The sequence below is a fragment of the Vulpes vulpes genome, chromosome 3, assembly GCF_048418805.1.
Source record: "Vulpes vulpes isolate BD-2025 chromosome 3, VulVul3, whole genome shotgun sequence".
Classification (NCBI taxonomy): domain Eukaryota; kingdom Metazoa; phylum Chordata; class Mammalia; order Carnivora; family Canidae; genus Vulpes; species Vulpes vulpes.
In genome coordinates, this window is record NC_132782.1 from 130,794,888 (window position 1) to 130,816,370 (window position 21,483).

The 21,483-nt window shown below is 35.1% G+C and overlaps 2 protein-coding genes across 21 annotated transcripts in view; one reads left to right on the forward strand and one right to left on the reverse strand.

Moving 5' to 3' along the window:
* Positions 1–4,278, reverse strand: part of CCDC18 (coiled-coil domain containing 18) — a 101,550-nt gene extending 97,272 nt beyond the window's left edge. For 7 of the 19 annotated variants that reach the window (XM_072754595.1, XM_025996515.2, XM_025996516.2 and 4 more), the window contains exons 1-3: positions 3,844–4,186; positions 1,945–2,080; positions 1,056–1,230 (exon numbers count right to left, since the gene is read on the reverse strand). In XM_072754595.1, coding sequence (XP_072610696.1) covers positions 1,056–1,230; positions 1,945–2,080; positions 3,844–4,186 — 654 coding nt within the window. Of the gene's footprint in view, positions 1–1,055; positions 1,231–1,944; positions 2,110–3,677; positions 3,781–3,843 lie in introns of those variants that run through there. The other 12 variants (XM_072754606.1, XM_072754605.1, XM_072754602.1 and 9 more) reach the window with 9 other exon arrangements.
* A 25-nt stretch (positions 4,279–4,303) lies between these two features.
* Positions 4,304–21,019, forward strand: TMED5 (transmembrane p24 trafficking protein 5). 2 transcript variants are annotated; one of them, XM_025996519.2, is made up of 6 exons: positions 4,512–4,922; positions 10,355–10,452; positions 14,845–15,028; positions 17,127–17,173; positions 17,821–17,828; positions 17,976–21,019. In XM_025996519.2, the coding sequence occupies exons 1-6, from the start codon at positions 4,734–4,736 to the stop codon at positions 18,035–18,037; spliced, it is 588 nt and encodes a 195-aa protein (XP_025852304.1). In that variant the 5' UTR covers positions 4,512–4,733; the 3' UTR covers positions 18,038–21,019. The 2 variants fall into 2 exon arrangements, with proteins under 2 accessions (XP_025852303.1, XP_025852304.1); XM_025996518.2 differs by lacking the exons at positions 17,127–17,173; positions 17,821–17,828 and having other exon boundaries at positions 4,304–4,922.
* The last annotated feature ends 464 nt before the right edge of the window (positions 21,020–21,483 follow it).

Genomic DNA, 21,483 nt, shown 5'->3' on the forward strand with positions numbered 1-21,483 from the left:
TGTCCAGTTTTCTATTAGGTTGTTGATCTTTTCTTTCTAGAAGCTCAACCCATATTAAAGAGATTAGCTCTTTATCTTTAATAGGCATTACCAATATTTTCCCCCTCCAATTTGTCATTAGTCTTTTGATTTTGCTTACGGTAAAACACAATGATTTCAGTTAAAGCATATATGTAACAAAAATGATCAGCAATTTGAGTTAGGGTAGAGGTCAAAATACCCAGAATTACACAATCCTTGTACACATGGAATTTGAATTCATTTTCTATATTGCAGGTTCACATAGCTTCATTAAGGAGCTTCCTCACAAAAAGAAAACCTCCCACTTGATAGTTTTCTGAAGTGTGAAGAGCACATTTTTATGAAAAATGTAATGATGTGCATATGCAACCATATGCATGTATACCTGGCAGTGAGCTGATAGAGAATAGGAAGAAAAAAGTGGAAAGGGAAATTGAAGGGTTGAATAAGGAAAAGAAGTAATCGCAAGGACGTGGACAATAGGACTGAATAGGAAAAACAGAGGGAGAGAGTTCCACGCCAGTAAAGATGTCTCAGATAATCTACAAAATTTAGGGATAATGAAAAGAGAACAGAGCCATGCTATCATATGACACCCGATCCAGACTAAATATATATATATATATATATATATATATATATATATATAGTGTGTGTGTGTGTATTTACTATATATTTTAACCACTTAATAAAGTATATTTTTTACTATAGACTTTAGCCACTTAGTAAATAATTATCTACTATGTAGAGTGCCAAAAATCAGAGGTTACAATTTACTTAAGAAAACAAAACATTTAATTGCAAAAAGGCAATAAATATAGAAGTTTAAAAATAATATACATTAAAGCAACTTCTTTCTTGTTAGGACACAAGAACCATAATATTTAAATTCAAGAGTCTTGAGCATAATGGTAAAAAGACTATGGAAAACATAAATAAGGCATTTAGAGAAAAAAACTCAAAGAAAAAGTATTTTAAGTAGACAGATCTACAACTAAAGCTACTTTTAAGTAGACAGGTCTAAAAACAATAACCTTATCTCTTGGCTTTTTTTGAAAATCAGTACTGCCAGTGGACATTTTACAAACTCTTTTATAAGGTGAGTGATTCAAAAGTCCAAGCGGGTTAGGCTGAGAAAGATCTTCCAGAATGAATTTTTCAGACCTTGAGAGATTAGAGGCATAATCAGAATTTTCACTTGGACTAACACTAGAGAAAAAAGAAAAATACATTTTAGTTCCTAATTTAGGTATTCACTTCAAATTTCTACACATTAAATAAGAAAACAGAAAGAAAAGCACCTGAAGTTCTGCTAGAAATCACATTCAGTTATGAACTTAAGGCAATGTTTCAAGTAAATTTCTTAATAAATTTTAATGAGTTTTTTTTTTGCTAATGAGTTTTTTTTTTAAGAATTTATTTATTTATTCATGATAGACATGGGGGGGGGGGAGGGTGGCAGAGACACAGGAGGAGGGAGAAGCAGGCTCCATGATGGAAGTCTGATGCGGGACCTGATCCCGGGACTCCAGGATCACGCCCTGGGCCAAAGGCAGGTGCTAAACCGCTGAGCCACCCAGGGATCCCCGGTAATGAGTTTTAAGCTAACAATCTGCATAGTCCAGAGACTGTATGCTAGGATTACTTAAGATTCAAAAAAAATCATAATAATAAATGATTAATTAAGCCCAGGACAGATATTTTATTCTCTGAGTCCTAATATAGTAAAGGTGTTTACTTCATGTATAAATGCTTCTCTAATATTTCTATTTTTTCCTAAACCAATAATTACATTAAAAATCACAGAACATTATTTCCTATTCTAAATACATATTAGAAATACAATATATAATAATTTCATACATTTTACATTCATAAATTAAAGTCATATTCTGAAGTTCATATGTGATTTTACTTTCTTACCTGGATAACTCTTCCCCTAAACTCTGCAAACTCCATTCTGTTATCTTCAGTTCATGTCTTAAGGAAGCAACATTTGCAAGCAAACTTTCTTCTTCATTGTCTTTATTACAGTAGTCTGATGAACTAGATTCCATTTCTTTAAAAAAAGAAGTGAATTTCTTGCACCTTGCAAGAAAGAATCTGTGGTATCAGTCAAAACACTCTCACACCAGTAGAATTTAACTCATTAATTTTCTATTTATCACAAATGTTGTGCAATCTTTCACAGTAATTTTAAACAAAATAAAACCCCAGAAACAATGAATTTCTCTGCAGTATAAAGCCACGGAAATAGAAAGTTTCCCTTTTCTAAGCACATTTAATCTTTCTATCAATACTGTGCATGCATTAAGTATTTTTATTCTATGTTAAAGATGAAGAAACTAAGAATAAGGCAAATTAAATAATTTGCTCAAGGTCACATAAACTCTAAATGTTGGAAACAAGATTTGAACTTAAGTCATCAGGATCCAAAGACCTTTTAATTATGTCACACTGCAATTTCTAACTTATTATAGATTAATTTCAAGATGAGCTGCTTGAACTTACATAATCAAGTTACAAGCTCTAGAAATCTGATAAAATTGGTATCATTATAGTCTCTTGTATTTTCTTAATGGCAATTTACTACCAAATAAAGGTTATCTCCTTCTCCCATTCACAAGTTATAAAATTTTAAAAACACATTCACATCACAACCATAGAAATCAAAATGGCATGACAAGTTAATGCATAGAAATACATGAGGTTTTTCTTTCTTCAAGTATCTCTAGATTGTGAAATTCTCTACTAGCCTTTGCACATAGAAGTCATGATAAAGGGCCACATTATTAATAATAAAAACATATAATCATTATGTATTAAAATACATATTAATATGTGATATAATAAAAATTAAGGCTTTAAAATCTCTACTGCTCCTGTATAGATCTTTCTGTATCTTAAAATTATCCTTTTTCAGATCGTATTTACCTTTGTCATTGTAGCATCTCTCTTTCATCACCCTTCTAGAATTCTGACCACATCTCAAGCTCCAAAAGGTTAGGAGTCTCAATGTACTATGTTCTGGGCTGGAAAGCACTTCCAGCAGCTCAATATGTTCAGTGAATAAATGATTGCTTAATTGCCCTTTCTTCCCCTCATCCAGCTAAAATAGCATGGTAAATTTATTCTCCACTCAAAATTCCTCAGGTGTAAGGAGGAAGATTAAAAGCCCTCACTTTATTGTAAGAAACTGTGGCAGGAAATTAAATGAGACGCTATGTAATCGCAGAGAAAATGTTTTTGTTTTTTTTCCCCTTTCGTTTGCACAAATTTGCTTCTGCTTTAGTGAGAAGACCGTCCCGTACAAAACTCAGTGGATCAGGTCCCCATTCTGCTTTATCTTTTCAACATCTCTAGCTTCCTACGGAATGGTGAAGGAAAAAAGGGTACAATTTGGATAAATTCTAAAACGTCACTCGATACTGTTTCAACTAAATCACGTTTCACGTACAGCATCTTGTGTATTTTTTATGTAACAGTTCCCTACCACTTCTTAAGTAGCAATGAATACAGGCGCTTTTAGATTTTTTTCCTCCCTACTGGACCATTTATTGTCAAATGAAGATTTTTCTTCTCTTCAACTTAGAGTAGTTATAAAAGTCTATCTCCAGTGCCTGTACATATGTGGAAAAGTATATCACGCTACCCACAGGCCCTGACGAGATCATCCTCCGGCCTTACTGACGCGCTGGTAGCTTGACGCGCACGTACACCCGTCGACACCGAAAAACAGGTGTCGTTTATAAACCTTGTATGTCATAGGACGGGCTGTGGTGGGAAAAGATGCCTCATCTTGGAAGGCGGCCGTAGACTTACGTTGTATTGTCCTGTTACCAACAAATCTCAATTTGACAGGACTGATCCTACGTTCACCTGGAAGGACAGGAAAATATGACATCCACCTCTCGGATTTCTCAAGTGAAACACAACCCTGCAGAGCAGCGCGCGCAGCCAAGGGTGAAGCCCGTACGAGGGGCGTCCGAACGTGCCGGGAGGGAAAAGGAAAACTCCCCCAGGTAGGCCCGTTTTCACCTTCCCAGGAGCAGTCGCCGCCCGCGTCGTAGCCGGGAAGCCGACCCACCTGACACAAGCGCACGCCGCGCTGTCGTCCGCGTTCGGAAGCCTCGGACCCTCTCCTGAGCTCCGGGCGTGGAAGCATCGGACGCTCCGAGGACGCGGGGAACCAGCGAACCCCGGCCGCACGGCGTTCGAACGGCCGCGGGAGCCGTTGGAGACGCGCCTCCCGGCCGCGGCCCCGCCCCCCCGCGCGCAGGTTCTGCGTGAGGCGACGCCAGAGGCGTGGGGCCTGTCGGGGATCGTGGTCTGCGAGCGCGTCCAGGCCCGCTCGCCCGGAACTACATTTCCCACAATTACTTCTCAGACGTGCGTTGGTGTGAGGGAAGCCCTGGGAACCGGCCTCCCGGGGGTGAGGCGGGGCGCGCGCACGCGGGGCCTGAGGGGGCCGAGACCGAGGAGGGTGCGGAAAAGGACTGCTGGCCCCGTCCCTCGGTCCCTACCCTGCGGAGGCCGGCGTTTCCCGCTCGGAGGGATTCCGTGCCGCCGTCGCGGCCGCCGCGCGGGGTTTCTTCAGGCTCCAGGTTTCCCTGCCAACCACGAGGAGTCGAGCGCGGGGGAGGAAAAGCGGCGCCTGGGTGAACCCCCCACACCTCCCGCGTCGCTTCCAGCCCGAGATCGCCCCGGAAGGGATGGGCGACAACATCTGGCGGCCCTGCCCGGTGCTCCTCCTGGCCGGTCTGCTCCCAGCGCTGCTGCCGGGGACGGCCAGCTTCACGCCCTCCTTGGACAGCGACTTCACGTTCACCCTTCCGGCCGGCCAGAAGGAGTGCTTCTACCAGCCCATGCCCCTGAAGGCCTCGCTGGAGATCGAGTACCAAGTAAGTGCGGACGGCGAGCCGGCCTCCTCCCTTTATCCCAGCTACTCTGGGTCTCCGCCTCTCACCCGCTTGGAAACTTCTTGCGGACCGCCCGGGGGGTGAAGAGGCGACCGCCGCCCGGGTAGCCGGCGGCTCCGCGCAGGCGCGCGAGGCTCGGCCCGCCTGGGCCCGGGGACCGACAAGTTAGGCGGGACCTGGAACGGACTACCCGCCCTCTCCCCTCTGCCCCGGTCGGAAAGAGGCCAGCGCTGGCGATCTCGGTGCTTCTTCCCCTTTGTTCCACAATTCGCGCATCGCCTTGCTGACCGGCACATGTCCCAGTACTGGGAATTTCGCAATACAGGACTGGTAAACACGTTCTCCTTCTTCATTGGAGGAGATGATGACACTTGTTTTGTTACCCCTATCACGCTCGCCCAATTCCGGTGTTATAAATCTTCACGGTCATTGCTTTGCTTAAGGATTTCTGAATTGTGAACTTGTGACCAAATTCCATTTTGGAATATTTTTAAAGGAGCTCTTGATGGTATTTGATGTATACCAATACATTGCCTTCTCAGTTATCGATTTTTCAACCAAAGCAATATTTAATTGTATATTAAAACTTTATAACTTTTCATTCATCCTTGTAAGCATTTCTCCCATATCATTGTTTGAGTATCTTCACAATATTATGTAGGGATGTGCCCTAATTTTATGTAGTCATTGTGGTAGAGGGTAGTAATTTCTAAGAAGAAATCTTGTTAGTTCCACACAGCTAATTCTGAGGTTTCTGGGTAGTGCTAGAAAAAGAAAAAGAAAAAGAAAAAAAAGATTTGTTGGTGTGGTTCACCTTTTAATTTTTTCACAGATTTATAATCAGATGGTAATTTTTTAAGTTGATGTAAAGGATTTTTTCAACATTTACTGTCGCGTATAGAGCAAAGTAAAAAAGTTGTGTAGAATTTTCATCGGAAGGAACTTTAGAATTATAGATATTTAAGGTAAGCAATAGAGAGGGCAGTATCTAAAGTGACAGTGAGCAAAACAGGCTAGAACGCAACATTTCTTGATCTCCAATGTAGTTCAAAAGTTGTTACCATGCGCCAGTAATGGGGTGGGGGGGTACGGATAAGATGACCAGCTACAACAGGGACAAAAAAAAATCCCTGTTTTCAAGGGTCTTATTATTTAAGGGATACTGGCTAATAGCTAATTTCAATAAAGTATGGTTAAGTGCTGTTAGAGGAGAGCCACTTCTCTGGTGTTTCAGAACAGGATTCCTGGAGAAAATAAATTTGAATCTGGAAAGATGCTTAAGTGAGACAAGAATGCAAGGAAGGAGGGGCATTTCAGGGAAGGAAAAAAAAAAGAATAGTTCTAAAAATCCAAGTGTGTTTTGTTGGTGGGCAGTATGTGGACACAAGTGCTGAATTTTTATTAGACCTGAAAACGGATGAAGCCTAGGGTGAGAGTAGAAGTAAAAGGGATTGGAAAGGTCAGGAGGCTGGATCCGGGATCATGAATCTTAAGCCTTTGTGTGCCATACTGAGTGGCTGCTTTGCCCTTGTTCTGTACAAGGGCCACTGAAGATATAAGCAGCATGGAACAGTCAGAAATGTCTTTCAGGTAGATCACTGAATACAGTGTGGAAAATGGATTTAAGGAGGGCAAAATTAGAGGCAAGGAAACCCAACTGGGGGTTAGTGAAATAATCCAGGTAAGAAAACTATTTTATTTGAAAATTCCTTAGTATTTACCCAGGTATTAAGGAGGAAATGTATGTTAACTACTGATCTCTTAATGATTATATGAGACCTCTAGAGATAAAATGCTTAGGTTGAAATCCTGTCACTTACTACCATGTGATTTGAACAAGTTACTTCATCTCTCACTTGTAAAATAGATAATAGTAATTACCTCATAGAGCTGATTTGATAAAAAATGACACTAGTAAATATGTAGTGAATGTTAGTTTTTCTACATTTACACTTCTAGAATTAATATAGCTTGCCTGGTTTGTCTTTATATTCTGCATCTTTAGTCAATCTTTTTTTTTTTTTTAAGATTTTATTTATTTATTCATGAGAGAGAGAGACAGAGACAGAGACACAGGCAGAGGGAGAAGCAGGCTCCATGCAGGGAGCCCGACATAGGACCCAGATCTCCAGGATCACATCACACCCTGGGCCAAAGGCAGCGCTAAACCGCTGAGCCACCCAGGCTGCCCATCTTTAGTCCATCTTAAAGAGAGTGTTCCCCCCCAAAGCATTCCTTCTAAACGACTTAATTGTTTTGATTGAGGAGAGAAGTAAAATGATTTAATGGCTGGTCCTAGATAATATTGAGGGGTTTGTAAGGTAAGAGATAATCCTCAACTTTTCGTTTGCATTTTTCAACTCCATGATTAATTTTCCAGTAACAACAAGCTTACTGCTTTTTGTCACTTTTTAAATGTCAGGGAACAGACACTCCAGACACTGCCCTTGGATTACTGTGACAGATTGAAATTTTTTAACCGTTTCTTACTTTTCAGGTTTAAGAGGACACTTTTATTAAAATAATTGACCTGCCTCACATTTTATTAAGTTCTTGAAAACTTTTAAGTGTCAATCAGCATATCTTATGAGTAAACTAGATCATTCAATTAACTTTTTAAAATCATTGTTGAGTGCTTAATTTGTGGGAGCACTATGCTGTGTTACGGATACAATGGTGAGTAAAAGTACAGTCCTTGTTCTCATACAGTCTAGTATGGTGGAAGACAGTGATCAAATTGTTACACAAATAAATGTAACATTGTAACTCTAATAAGTGCTATGAAGGTAGGCATATACAACTATGAGAAGATTTAACAGGAGGACTTAATTTTCATCTTCTTGAGAGAAGACTTTCCAGAAGTAGAGTTCAGATCTGTATAAAAATCAGTCTTATTAGGCATAAGGGGATGATTAGAACTAGGTGATTGGTAAAAAGAATACCATGTGCCAAGGCACTGAGGAAGAAGACAGAAGAAACCCTTTGAGGAACTGAAAGACTGTTATAACAATAGTACAGAACCTGAGAGTGGCTGGCACTTGTCATCTTCCAGGGAAATCATCAGGAAGTTTAGTTTCAGATTATGGTGTTTTTTTTAAATAAATATTTTCTATCTTAAAATTGTGTTTTATATATTCTTAAGTTATCTTCTGTGTTCATCCCAGAACACAGATAAATGATAAAAATAACATTTTTAACTTCTTTATACATGACATGACAGCCACTACCAATTATATCTTTTAATTTCTGTTTTCCTGAAACATTTGTTTGGTTTTGTTAGATCTCTTATTTTCTGATTTAATGGGTATCTTTTTTCGGGGTTTTAGAGGATAATTTTGAGTAATTCTATTAAAATGCTTTGAGTCCTTGGACATCTGAAAATGGCTTTACTTTTTGCTTTTACTTTGGTAGATACAATTTTTTATTTTACTTGAGATCATTGAAGACATGACTCCATTATGGTTTTTTGCAACTAGTGTTTTAAGAATTCTGACTCCAATCCCAATTATTTATTTTCTTTTTATTTTTTTTTTTTTAAGATTTATTCACGAGAGACAGAGAGAGAGAGAGAGCAAAGACAGGCTGAGGGAGAAGCAGGCTCCATGCAGGAAGCCCGATGTGGGACTCGATCCCAGGACCCCGGGATCACGACCTGAGCCAAAGGCAGATGCTCAACCACTGAGCCACCCAGGCATCCCATTCAATCCCAGTTCTTATTTTATAGTTCTCTATTATCATTGGAAGTTTCTAGGTTGTTCTTTTTAAATCCTTTGGGAAAGTCAGTAGGATTTTTATCTTTATTCATTTATCCTGCTTCACATCTATTAGCCCATTCCAGTCTAAAGACTTTTTTTCTCTTTTGAAACAAGAATTTTTGTCCCTTATTTGATGATTTCCTATCTTCATTTCTCTTGGTTCTCTTTGAAATGCTTGTTAGATATTTGAAATGTTTAGCTTTGTCCTTCACAAAGGGTCTTACCGCTGTTCTCATACTTTTCATGTACTTTTTCAACTTGTTCTGAGAATTCCCTGGTTCCTTCTAGTTCGCTGATTTTTAGTCTCTACCCATATTCATTTTGGTGTCATTAGATTAATTAAGGCTTTATCTTGGCAACACATTTTTTATGTTTTTAACTTATTTTTCATACCAGCAACCTCATTTTTTATGAATTATACATTTTTGAATTTCTCTGAGGATGTACAAGGAAACATTTTTCAGTCTGTTTATATTAACTATTTTTTCAGAATTTGATCCTCTCAATAAAACCAATAACATGAAAAAGAGGGTATTGATTTCAACAAATGTACTTCTCTAGTCTGTTTCAGTGAGGATTTTGAGATTGATAGCTATGGGTAGCCAGATACATCCTTTGCTCAGTCATTGGTGCCTAGAATATCTTCCAGAAATTCCTCACTCTTCATGCCTGTTAACAGTCTTCCTAGATTTCCAGTGTTGTTATGGATTATTTGTATCATTATGTATTTTTTTATTGGGATTTGAAAAGAATTATGTATATTTACCTAGCTATTTGAAACTACTTCTGTTGATAAGTAGAGCACAGCAATAGGTAATTTTTTATATCATTCCATTAAAACCACCAAGAAAAATAAAATGGAGTGTTAAATAAGAAAAAAGAGTAGTTATCAGAGGAAAATTGCTGAGTTCAAATTTTGAGTGCCATTCATTGTATTACCTTGAGAAAAGTATTTCTCTGTCTTCATTTTTTTTGTTTTTTTTGTTTGTTCTGTTGATTTTTCTGTTTATTTTACTGAGAACAGTAATAAGACCTATCTCTTAGAGTTGTTGTGAGGAAATTAACCCACACAAAGCACTTTAAACAATGTGTGAGACATAATGTAATTGTTAGCTATCATCATTATTTTGGGATTGTAAAGGAACAGATTGTGTTCACTGGCCAGTAAGCAAATAGCCTACTTGGAATATTCAGTTGATATGGCTGAATAATAGGTGAATGCACTGAAGAAGTCAACTGGAGTCAAATCATGGAAGTTTTGAGTTCCAGGTTAAGAACTAGCTAATTATTTTACTGAAGAGGAAACAAACTCAGAAAAGTTACATAGCATGCTCTAAATTGCCTAAGTAAAAAGGTCTACTATTTGAACTCCCATCTGTGTTTCTTCCACCCTACAGGACTTCTCAGTGAAGGCACCATTTTAGGAAGATTATTTCAAAAATATTTATAAGGCCTAGATTTAGGTGATAGCAACAAGAATTGATAAGAAAGTTTGAAAATGAATAGAATTGAATTGGATGATCTTTTTGCTCCTTTCTAGCTCTTACATGCATCTTTACCTCTCTAGGTTTGGAAAAAAATCTTTTCATCATATGATCTACTTTATATATTTTTTATTTTCAGAATTTGTAATGTGTTCTCTTTTGTGCTTTTCTATAGGTTTTAGATGGAGCAGGATTAGATATTGACTTCCATCTTGCCTCTCCAGAGGGAAGAACCTTAGTTTTTGAACAAAGAAAATCAGATGGAGTTCACACGTAAGTGATCTTTAAGTTGAGTTCCTGGGGGGGCGAGGGGGGAGGTCATACCAAGGGGTTATCTGCAAGGTAGGGAAATTTAGCACACTTGATGCGAACATCAGTATTAAATGATTCCATATGAACATTTTAAACAGTCCTCAATAGTAGTCTATCATAATCTAAAGTGTTTTCCATTAATTTTTTTCTCTTTTTTTTAGGCATTTTGTATTGATACTAAATTTTTTCTTTGCTTTGGTTAAATAAGATGAGTATGCCCTAGATGTTGCATTCAGTCTATTGTGACATTTAAAACTGTCTGACTAGCAAAACCTTTCCATTTTAAGGTATACATACCTGTTCCAGGTATGCATCCTATAATTTCTTGAGCTGCTGGCTATCTCATCTTTGCTCACTATTTCCTTTCTTAAAAAAACAAGTACAGTACATCTTTGTGCATATGTGTGGTATGTGCATGTAAAAGTTTTTTTTTTTTTTCAAATCAGACCTCATTCTTTTTAGATTATTAGAAGATGTGATAGTAAAAGATCTGACCATAGGAAACCAGAAAGAAAATAACTTGTTAAAAGTTTAGAGTTTGACAACGGCTATATATGCTCTTAATCTCATTTCTCTTTTTTCCTATCTCAGTAGTGTGTTTCCCTGTTCATTCTATTATTTTACTATAGCACTTTGTTTACTCATGTTATTGCATTAAAACTCAACTGTGAGTTTACAGGAAGAAGACAAACAAATATGGTCTAATATTTGCCATAAACTAGGCTTTGCATTTTATATGCTTCTAAATTAATCATTCCAGCCCACTATGAGAGATTCTTTGATTCGCCAATTCCCATTTTACAGACAAAGAGGCTCAGAGAAGTTAAATAAGTCTGCAGGGATACACATTTATTAAGAGGAGGAAGCAGGATGGATCAGAATTCTTGCTTTTTTACCATACGATGCTTAGAACATCTCTGGCACATAGCACTATGTAAGTACTAGTTATTATAGTTATTGGTTTTTGTTAACCAGCATACTTGGCATGTAATTGGTAGTAAATGCTAAGTAAATGTATGAATGAATGAGAGGAAAAATAATACTCTTTTCAAGGGTTTTATTTTTATTTTTTATTTAACTTAAAACTTTTTGTTTTTTAATTTTTTTTTGTTTTTTAATTTTTAAAGGCTCTTTTAAGTTTTTATTTAAAAATTTTTAAATTTCTTATTCATTTTTTTATTAAAGTGCTTTTTAAAATGGCATTTTACCTGTGCAGAACTCAGAAAAAATATTTGTATAAACTATTAATAAAATAGAGAAACAGTAATTTAAAAAGTTTATATACTTGGAGCTATATTTCTTTGATAGTTACATGAACAGAAACTAAAAATGTAGCTTTTCTTCAAATTTCAGAATATTGAAAATCTGTAGAATTTCTGTCATTTTTTTTTCTCCAATTTTCTCCTTTCCTTTAGAGATAATTTAATATTAACTGTTAAGGAGAAAAAAGTATCTTATTGCTTTCTTTACCTCTCATTAAACCAGTGGGAGAAAAAAATGAGTTTATAAGAGTTCACATTTATTGAGTTCTTTTGATGTGCCAGGCTACTGTTCTAAGCACTTTGTATTTATTAAATTTTTTTATTATTCACCACAGCCCTATGAGGTACATGGTATTATCATTTTATCAATAAAGAAATTGAGACATAGAGCACTAAAATAAGTTAACAAAAGTTACACAGCTAGCAAACAGCAAAGCCAGGATTTAAAATCAGGCTGTCCAGTTCACCCTTAATCACTGCACCAAATTTACAAGTCTACTTTCTAAAAAATCAGATTTAAACAAAATTTTATCTTGAACTATATTAACTTTTTAAAGGCAACTAAAATATCTGTTATTTCGGTGTTATGGCACCAAAGTAGTTTTTTTTCTTAAATCCTTAAAACAAATAGTGTCCTTCCAGAAGGCAGGGTTAGTAAAAATGTCTCCAAACAACTGTAAACAGCTTAAGTGATACCTTTGGCTGGCACTTCCAGAAATGAGAAGTCTGTGTGTGTGTGTGTGTGTGTGTGTGTGTGTGTGTGTGTGTGTTTCTATACAACTGAATTAGTATAACCATAACTCACACCATAACTTACCCTTTCTGGACTATTTCTTTTCTTTTTGTTTAAGATTTTATTTATTCATTTGAGAGAGAGAGTGTGTGTGTGCGCACTAGTAGAGGGGAGAGGGAGAAGCAGACTCCCCATGGAGCAGAGAGCTCTACTCTGGGCTCAGTCCCAGGACCTGGAGATCATGACCTGAGCTGAAGGCAGAAGTTTAACCGTCTGAGCCACCCAGATGCCCCCCCCCGCCCCCCCCCCCGCCGACTACTTATGCTCTTTATTCTACTTGAAAGGAAAATGAACTCTGTGCCATTTTTATTTGGATAGTATTTTATATCATTTGTACTAATAAAGTTCCTTTCTACTAAAAGCAGTTAACATATATTTAGAAAGAGATTAGTATAGAAATGACTATGTTAATAAAACATCTTTTCTTTTTCATACACATGCTGAAGCTCATACACGAGTCAGTGCTTTTCAAACTTTTCATTTTTTACTTTTGTCCTCATGCAACCTTTCCAGACTTTTCTGCCTTAGCATCACCCCATGAAATTTTAAAACCAGTTTTTGTACCGTATGTATATCTGTACTTTACGTATAAAAAGAGTAGGTACAAAGCTTCCCCTTTTTATCCAATGCAGGGTTAATAATGGCTAAATAAAGTTGAGTTAAATAAAATTAAGACTAAACAAAATTAAGGGGCACCTGGGTGGCTCAAAGCATCTGCTCAAGTTATGATCCTGGGGTCCTGGAGCCCCACGTCTGCCACTGGCTCAGCGAGGAGTCTGCTTCTCCCTCTCCCTCAGCTTCTACCCCTGCTCATGTTCTCTCTCTCTATCTCTGTCTCAAATGAATCAATAAAATCTTAAAAAAAAAAAAAAGAAAATTAAGAGTTAAATTTAAAAGTGATTAACATTGAACTTTATATAATAGTTATAACATTTTTTTTTCCTTTTAAAATTGTTCCACACTGTATTTGCCAGTATATTCTTCATGCTTCTTCCAAAGGTTAAATACATCTGCAAGACAAAGGTTGGTCATGACTGAGGAGATTGCAAGGAATGCAGACAGGCTCTGAGCAGTATTATAGAAAAGAAAGATCAATTAACATGAGAGTCAGAAAACCAAGCTTCATCTATGCCTATGACAGACTGTGTGATCATAGGCAAGTATTTTAATTTATGTGAACCTTATACTTACCTCGAAAAGGTCAATTATACCTACTTCCAAATATGATGGTAAGGATTAAAGGAACTAGAATATATGAAAGCAGTGTGTAAATTATGAAGGGGTATATAAGTCTTGGCTATTTTTTATTTATAGGATAGATGTTAAGATCCAATTAAATTGCTGAGCATTTCTTTCTTATTCTTTAAGTTGGATATAAGGGTAAAAAAGAAGCAAAGATTGGCTTAAAAAGATCACATGTTGTAGTCACAAGACTATAGAAAATAATATAAGCCACCTCGATTTAAGCAGTCCAGTGTATTGGAGATAAAACTTCAAAATCATTTAGACCAACCTTTTATGAACAGTCACAACAAAAACTAAAACCTGATTAGAACCTTTTTTGTAGTCAGCAATAAATGCCATTAGCCTATGCAGTACTTTGCTTGTTAAAGTTGCCACAAATAAATTAGGAAACCACTTTGCCAAATTAACTGTGCCCAGGCCAATTATCTTGAATGTGAAACTAATGAGACCAAGATATAAGTTTAACTTAGATGTGAGTGGCATTTATTCAGTAAAAGTAATGCCAGTGAGAGTAAAGCTCTATTTGTTTTAGCAACTGATCCCTAACCTTTGTGAACTATGTTATGAAGATGTTCTTAATCAGTAGGAGGCCTGGAAGAAAGCATTTAGAACAATCTATCACTGCTTTAAAAAAAAAAAAAAGTCACTTTAGAGAGCAAACTCAAAGGGATGTTTGTGGTCATATTTGCCTATGAATTGAACTCATGATAAATTAGTGTTAATAATGTATAAATATTAAAGGTCATTGTGAGGTATCATGTATCTATGTTTTTTTTAATGTTTTTAATCCTATCCTTTTCCAAAAAATGGCAAAAGATCTTGACCTAAAATTTCCTGAGTCAATGCCAAGCACATCTAAGTTGCAACTACTTATCTATTTATATATATATTTCCAGGTTGCCTCTTTCCCAAGAAATAATCTTTCAATACTAAGGAAGTCTTTATATCAGCAAAATGTTCAGTCACTAAAAACCATGTTATTTCTTCTCTTACAGTTTTTCCTTTGATCCCAAAGAGAAGTACAGATAAAGACATACACTTTTTTTAATGCAGGGTAGAGACTGAAGATGGTGACTACATGTTCTGCTTTGATAATACATTCAGCACCATTTCTGAGAAGGTGATTTTCTTTGAATTAATCCTGGATAATATGGGAGAACAGGAGCAAGAGCAAGAGGACTGGAAGAAATATATTACTGGCACAGACATGTTGGACATGAAACTGGAAGACATTCTGGTCAGTATGGTCTTTTAATAAATAAAAATTATCCAGAGATATGACTGTGTCAGGCACTGAAATGAGCATTTTCTCTGCATTATCTCATGTAATCTTTACTTAACTCTGTGAGGATTATTTCCATTTTTCCAATGACAAAATTTTGGCTTGGGGAGATTAATGTAATAATCTATAGCATGCTTGCTCATAGAAAAAAGGGAGCAGTTAACACTTAAGATGATGTATAGGCATTTTTCCCACAGCATAGTTTTTATAACATGAAATTGGATATTACATGACTAATTTGGGAACACTATTTACTCAGACCAGACCTAGCAGTTATCAGAAACTATGACTACATTCAGGAGTAAAAACTTTTAGAATATGACTTGTTTGAATTGCTTTATACTTTATCGTTAATGTGCATAATGAAATGTGCATGTGTAAGAACTTATTTGTTTATAATAATACTGGTGAGTGGGGAAAAGGTCATTACCCTTCAGCCACAGGTAGATGTAATCAAATGATAGAATTTACTGAGTGGTATTTGTAAATAGCATTTATAGCTGTATTATAGAAATTCCTGCAGAAGAAATAATATGGTCATTGCAAATTAAAATTGTAATCTCTAATACTCTTATAACCTGAACTTTTCTAAAATAACGTATTTTGATCACTTGAGGTTTATTCAGTGTCTAGGGATGCTCAGTGGTTGAGTGTCTGCCTTTGGCTCAGAGCATGATCCCGTGGTCCTGGAATGGAGTCCCATATCGGGCTCCCTCCATGGAGCCTGCTTCTCCCTCTGCTTCTCTCTCTCTGTCTCTCGCATGAATAAATAAATAAAATCTTAAAAAATAAAAAATAAAAAAATTAAATAAACAGTGTGTAACACAATAAATGTTAGTTTTCTTACCTTTTCCACTGGTACTACTATACAAAACTGAAAGGATTAAGTTTGATTAGTATGAATTTTTACATGACAGTTTTTAATCTCACCGTAATTTCCAATGTATGTATCTTTTAAATTTCAGTCATATTAACTTATTCTTCCATTTTAAATTTATTTTGCCAGCAAGAGTAAAACACTAGTACTTATAAATTCTCAAGAGATTTAATTCATTTACATGGTTAAAAAAATGAGCCAGATTTAAATATGGCTTAAATATTTGGATATAAGAAATATATTTCTTTTTAAAGAAAATGTTTTTCAAGAGTTTTATTTCCTTCTTTTATTTTACTTATTTATTCATGAAACACATAGGCAAAGGGAGAAGCAGGTCCCTGTGGGGAGCCCAATGCAGGACTTGATCCCAGGACTCCGGGATCACAACCTAAGCCAAAGGCAGCTCAAATGCTAAGCCACTCAGGTATCCCTGAAGAGCTTCATTTCCCCAAAATTTTGCATCATAACAGCAAACTTTTATAAATAATTTTGTATTTGACTGTCATTGCTGTAATATTGAAAAGAACTATGCATGATCTTTTTATTTGGGAATCTGAATTCCTTATTTTTCTAGAAAATATTTGCATTTACTAGGTTACTGTTGCTTTACAAATAAGTCCAAATAACAAATATTACACTTTGTAGTTTTGTAGGTTTAGTAGAACAGTCTGAAATTTTGAGTATAGTTTTTGCTTAAATAAGGATTTTAAGTAAGAAAATCCAGGAAAATATGTTTCTAGTATTTTCTTGTTTTTGCCATAAATACAGTTGACCCCAGAACAATGTGTGATTGAACTATGCAGGTCTACTTATACACAGATTTTTTCAGTAAATGTAATAAAGTACTGTAGATGTATTTTCTCTTCCTTATGATTTTCTTAGTAACAGTCTCATTTCTCTAGCTTACTTTATTGTAAGAATACAATATATAATACATATAACACAAAATGTGTGTTGGTTGTTTATGAAAGGCTTCTGGTCAACAGTAAACTATTAGTAAAGTTTTTCAGGAATCAACGATTTTACGTGGATTTTTAACCATGCAGGGCATTAGCACCTCTAACCCCTATGTTGTTCAAGGGTCAGCTGTACTTTGACATTATTTTAAATCTCAACTTATTTTTAACTTATATTCTTATAGCCCTTTTATAGTTTTCAAATCACTTCTCTCTCCAGGACCTTACTATAAAAATAGATTTTTCAGAAGATGTACAAGTTAGAGTGTTTTATAAATATAATCTTTGAACATTTTCATATTAAAAATAGATTATACTTTTGGATAATATGCATATCAGAAATTGGAATATTTTCTAATTTCACTATTATTTTCTGACATAAAAAAGTTAGCTGTTTTGTTATACACTAAATTGGACAAGAGTGATAATATTCAAAGAAAATAAACACAATGCATTATATATAAAGATAAATACCTAGAAGCTGTTATCAGGGTTTATCTGGTTTTTTAAAACTTTTTATTTATTTATTTTTTTAAGATTTTATTTATTTATTCATGAGAGACACAGAGAGAGAGGCAGAGACACAGGCAGAGGGAGAAGCAGGCTCCATGCAGGGAGCTCGATGCGGGACTCAATCCCGGGACTCCAGGATCACACCCTGGGCGCTAAACCGCTGAGCCACCCAGGGATCCCCTTTTTAAAACTTTTTAAAGTCTTTTTCTTATGGTTGTGAGGGCTAAGAAAGATAATATATATATAAAATTCCTGACACTATGCCACTGAAATATATTTTCATATTATTTTCAATTTACATTAGCTTTGCTCCTGTTAAAGGTAACTATTTGCAACTGTCAAGTAACTATTTGTAAACAATTTAAATATATCAGGAGAACTATTACATAAACCTACAGAAGATTTTTAGGTAATCCAAGTAGTTCTTGTCCCTTAATTAAAATTGTGTTTGAATATAAAACTAATATGAATATCTGGGTACTGTGAGTCACATGTTTAAATTAACTTAAAATTACTGAGCATTCTTTTATAGTAAAATTATTTTATTTGTCTCCAGGAATCCATCAACAGTATCAAGGCCAGACTAAGCAAAAGTGGCCATATCCAGACTCTGCTTAGAGCATTTGAAGCCCGTGATCGAAACATACAAGAAAGCAACTTTGATAGAGTCAACTTCTGGTCTATGGTTAACTTAGTGGTAATGGTGGTGGTGTCAGCCATTCAAGTTTATATGCTAAAGAGTCTATTTGAAGATAAGAGGAAAAGTAGAACTTAAAACTTTAAAGTACTTAACATTGAAAAAAAAAAGAGAGACAGAAAAATGCAATACACTGTTACAATCAAGACCAATAGTCTTTTCTAAAAATGTTTTCAGGCATTACCACAGTGTGAAACAAGTATAATTTTAAGGTGAAAGGAGTCTTCGCTTTCGTCTGTGCAAGTAATCTTATTGCTTCAGTTGTACTTAAGTGTATAACAGAGATATTTTGCAGAACATAGGTATAATTGAATGAAACCATATTAATCAGCATTTTCCTAAGTTTGAAAAAATTTTCCAGCTGTCATAGGTGATTTAAATAAATGAACTTTGGCCCTAAATGCAATAATGTTTTTAAAAGATTCTCTTACCTAGAAGTTTCTTTGTAAAGGTGGCAATTATAAATTTATTGTATAATTTTTCAATATATTAAGTTCCAAATCCTCTGGGAATTACCTAATCATGGATTGGATATATCTTCAGAAGACAAAAACTCAACTTTTATTTTCTTTTTACATATGTATCTCTCCTGTTATGTAAATAGAAGCATAGCTGTGAAAAACAGATTTGTGAGATTTCTATAACCAAATATATTTCAGTTTAAAATATTAGCAAAAAGTATTATATACTTAGCTTAGATTCCCCAAAGGCCAACATTTTGATAATTCTTAAAAATGCTTAATTGTTACTATAATTCAACAGATTTTCTCTTTGAAATTAAATAGCTAAAGGTTGTTCAGGTTCCATAAGGACACATTTTGTCTAGTCCTTAAGTAAGATGTAGAATTTTGAAATTAAATGTGAGGGAAAATAATTTTATTTTTATATTACCTATCAGCAGTGTTATGTTAGTTTTTTGTTTTGTTTTGTTTTTGTTTTTGTTTTTTTTGTTATGTTAGTTTTAACATCATTACTGACTTGGATAATACATTACCAGCAGTTGTGAAGAAAATATTGCTTAAAAATCTGGGCTTTACATAAATAAGTATCTCCTTTTCTGAGTTCTCAAAATCAACAAGAACAAAAAACTAACAAAAGCAATAAAGAAGAATTAAGGTAAACCTGAGAATATCTGATCAAAATTAAGTTCACTTAATAAACTCTAAGTATCTGGAATCTGATTGATTCATAATAATGACCCAATCCTAATATCATGAGACTAAATTCTAGATAATTGAAGAAACTGTACTTGGCTAGGATTTTATTTTTTGTAGTTTTATTCTGTTTTGAATTGTCTTTTATTAAGTATTCAGGTACATTTTATAAAACAAACTCTACTGTAAGGTTTAGCACTGGGTACATACTTTACAATTGTTATTATAACTTTCATTAAATGACCTTTCTAATCACTTTATTTATTGACATTCAAGTAAGTATTGAAAACCCACAGAACCCCAAATATAAAGTCAATATGTGAATAACCCTGTGTAAAGTCTGTGCCATCCTTACTTATTGCAGTCTGTGGAGTATTAATTTCAAATACTAGTAATTTAGCTACATCATGAATTACTAGTAATTTAGCTACATCATGAATTAAATAAAATTTTTAGGTTTTTAGCTACATCATGAATTAAATAAAATTTTTAGGTTATACACATTTGTAATATTAAGACAAATATGAGTTAGAAACAACTTAAAAATTTGAGCATAGAACCCCTCTGTACATTAGTACTGCTGGAATTCTTAATAAGCAATGATACTGAGAGAATGGTTTCATTTATTAATTTACAGTCAGAGTGGTACAAAAGAGATTTCCCTCCTCCTTATACCCTTGGGAAAACAAAGGTTAGATATCCCTACTCTGAAGCTCTTTAAAACTGACGTGAATGCCATATATAAGTGATTACCTTAACTGGCCAAGAAAATGTTTAAGTGTCCAGGAGTGCCTATAATATATGCATTCATTATAAGGACCAATAATCGCCTATGAAGAGACCTTCCCCTGCCTCCTCCTGTTAAACTAATCATGAGAAGCAAACTTGCCATACTAGAATAAAACAGTACAAATATAAACTACTGCATCTTTTCTAAAAAACTGTGATTAAGAATTCTACCTCTGGCTGGTTACTGTACTGTACTGATTCCTTACCAATGAATTCATTACTTTATCTACAGATGATTTATGCCACTGATTTTAAACTTGTGATTCAGTAATGTCTTACCTTATAATGGCCTTATATGGAAAACAAAGAATTTAGGAATATTGAGGACAATTTTATTTTTCTAGGCACAAAATGAAGAGTGGGAATGCGAAGAATGTTACTTGTATTAAGCAAAAACATAATTAGCAAAGAACTAAATTCTTTAATATTTCTAAAGATATTAATCTGCTTCATGGCTTTTTAAATGCCAGTATTCAATTTTGAAAGTAAAATTGTGCTAAAATTAATCTACTTACCACTTAATGGCTGATTTTGTCTTTGGTTTTTAGTTACATAAACTCTTAAAATACAATATTTCAAGCCTAGGATTTTACTAATTTGCTTTTGGGTTGTTAATGATGTCTATTCTTTGATGTGAATGTTAAGGTAAAGAAGGTAAATAATGGTTGAAAACAGCATGGAAATAAATTACAAACTGAAATGTAATTTTATGTTAAGTATGTTTATCCTTCGTAAGCATTGCTATTATGTCTTAAAATTAACAAATCGAATACATAGAATTATAAGCATCCCCAAATAATTCTTTATCTTAAATTTCTTTAAAAAATGACTCAGCATGTAATAACTTTTCATTTTAAATATCACATCAGTGTTGCTCAAATTGCTTTAGAGTTCTGAATGGCCATATTAAATGAGCAATGAATACTGTTCTGAATATATATAATAAAAATCACAAAGAAAGTCTTGTTAATCTACCAGTCATTGTAAATGCTGTCTAATCTTTAAAACCTTCATTGATCTTATCTTAGCCATGTGTGCTTTTGCTTCCATTTGAAAACCCATAGTTCTCTGTGCTTATTGTCTATCATTTTACCTTGCATTGGAGTTCTCTTTACATGTGTTCTTATTCATCTGTTGCCCAAACATGCATTTTAATAATACGGTGTTCAGAATGTAGAGGGGAAAAAAATGAGGCAAAGATTACTTCTGAAAATTGGAATGCTCAATAAGCCCCTAAAGAGCTTGTTCCACTCCTCTAACCCCACCCCAGAAATTGTTTAGTCTGTAACATGCCTCTAGAATCTTAATTTTTAACCAATGCAACTTGGGATTCTAGTGTTATCTTGGGTGATACTGGAAAATCAAAATTCCTTTGAGCCCATTTATCTGTAGAAATATTTTAGATAGTATCTTAAAACTTGGTT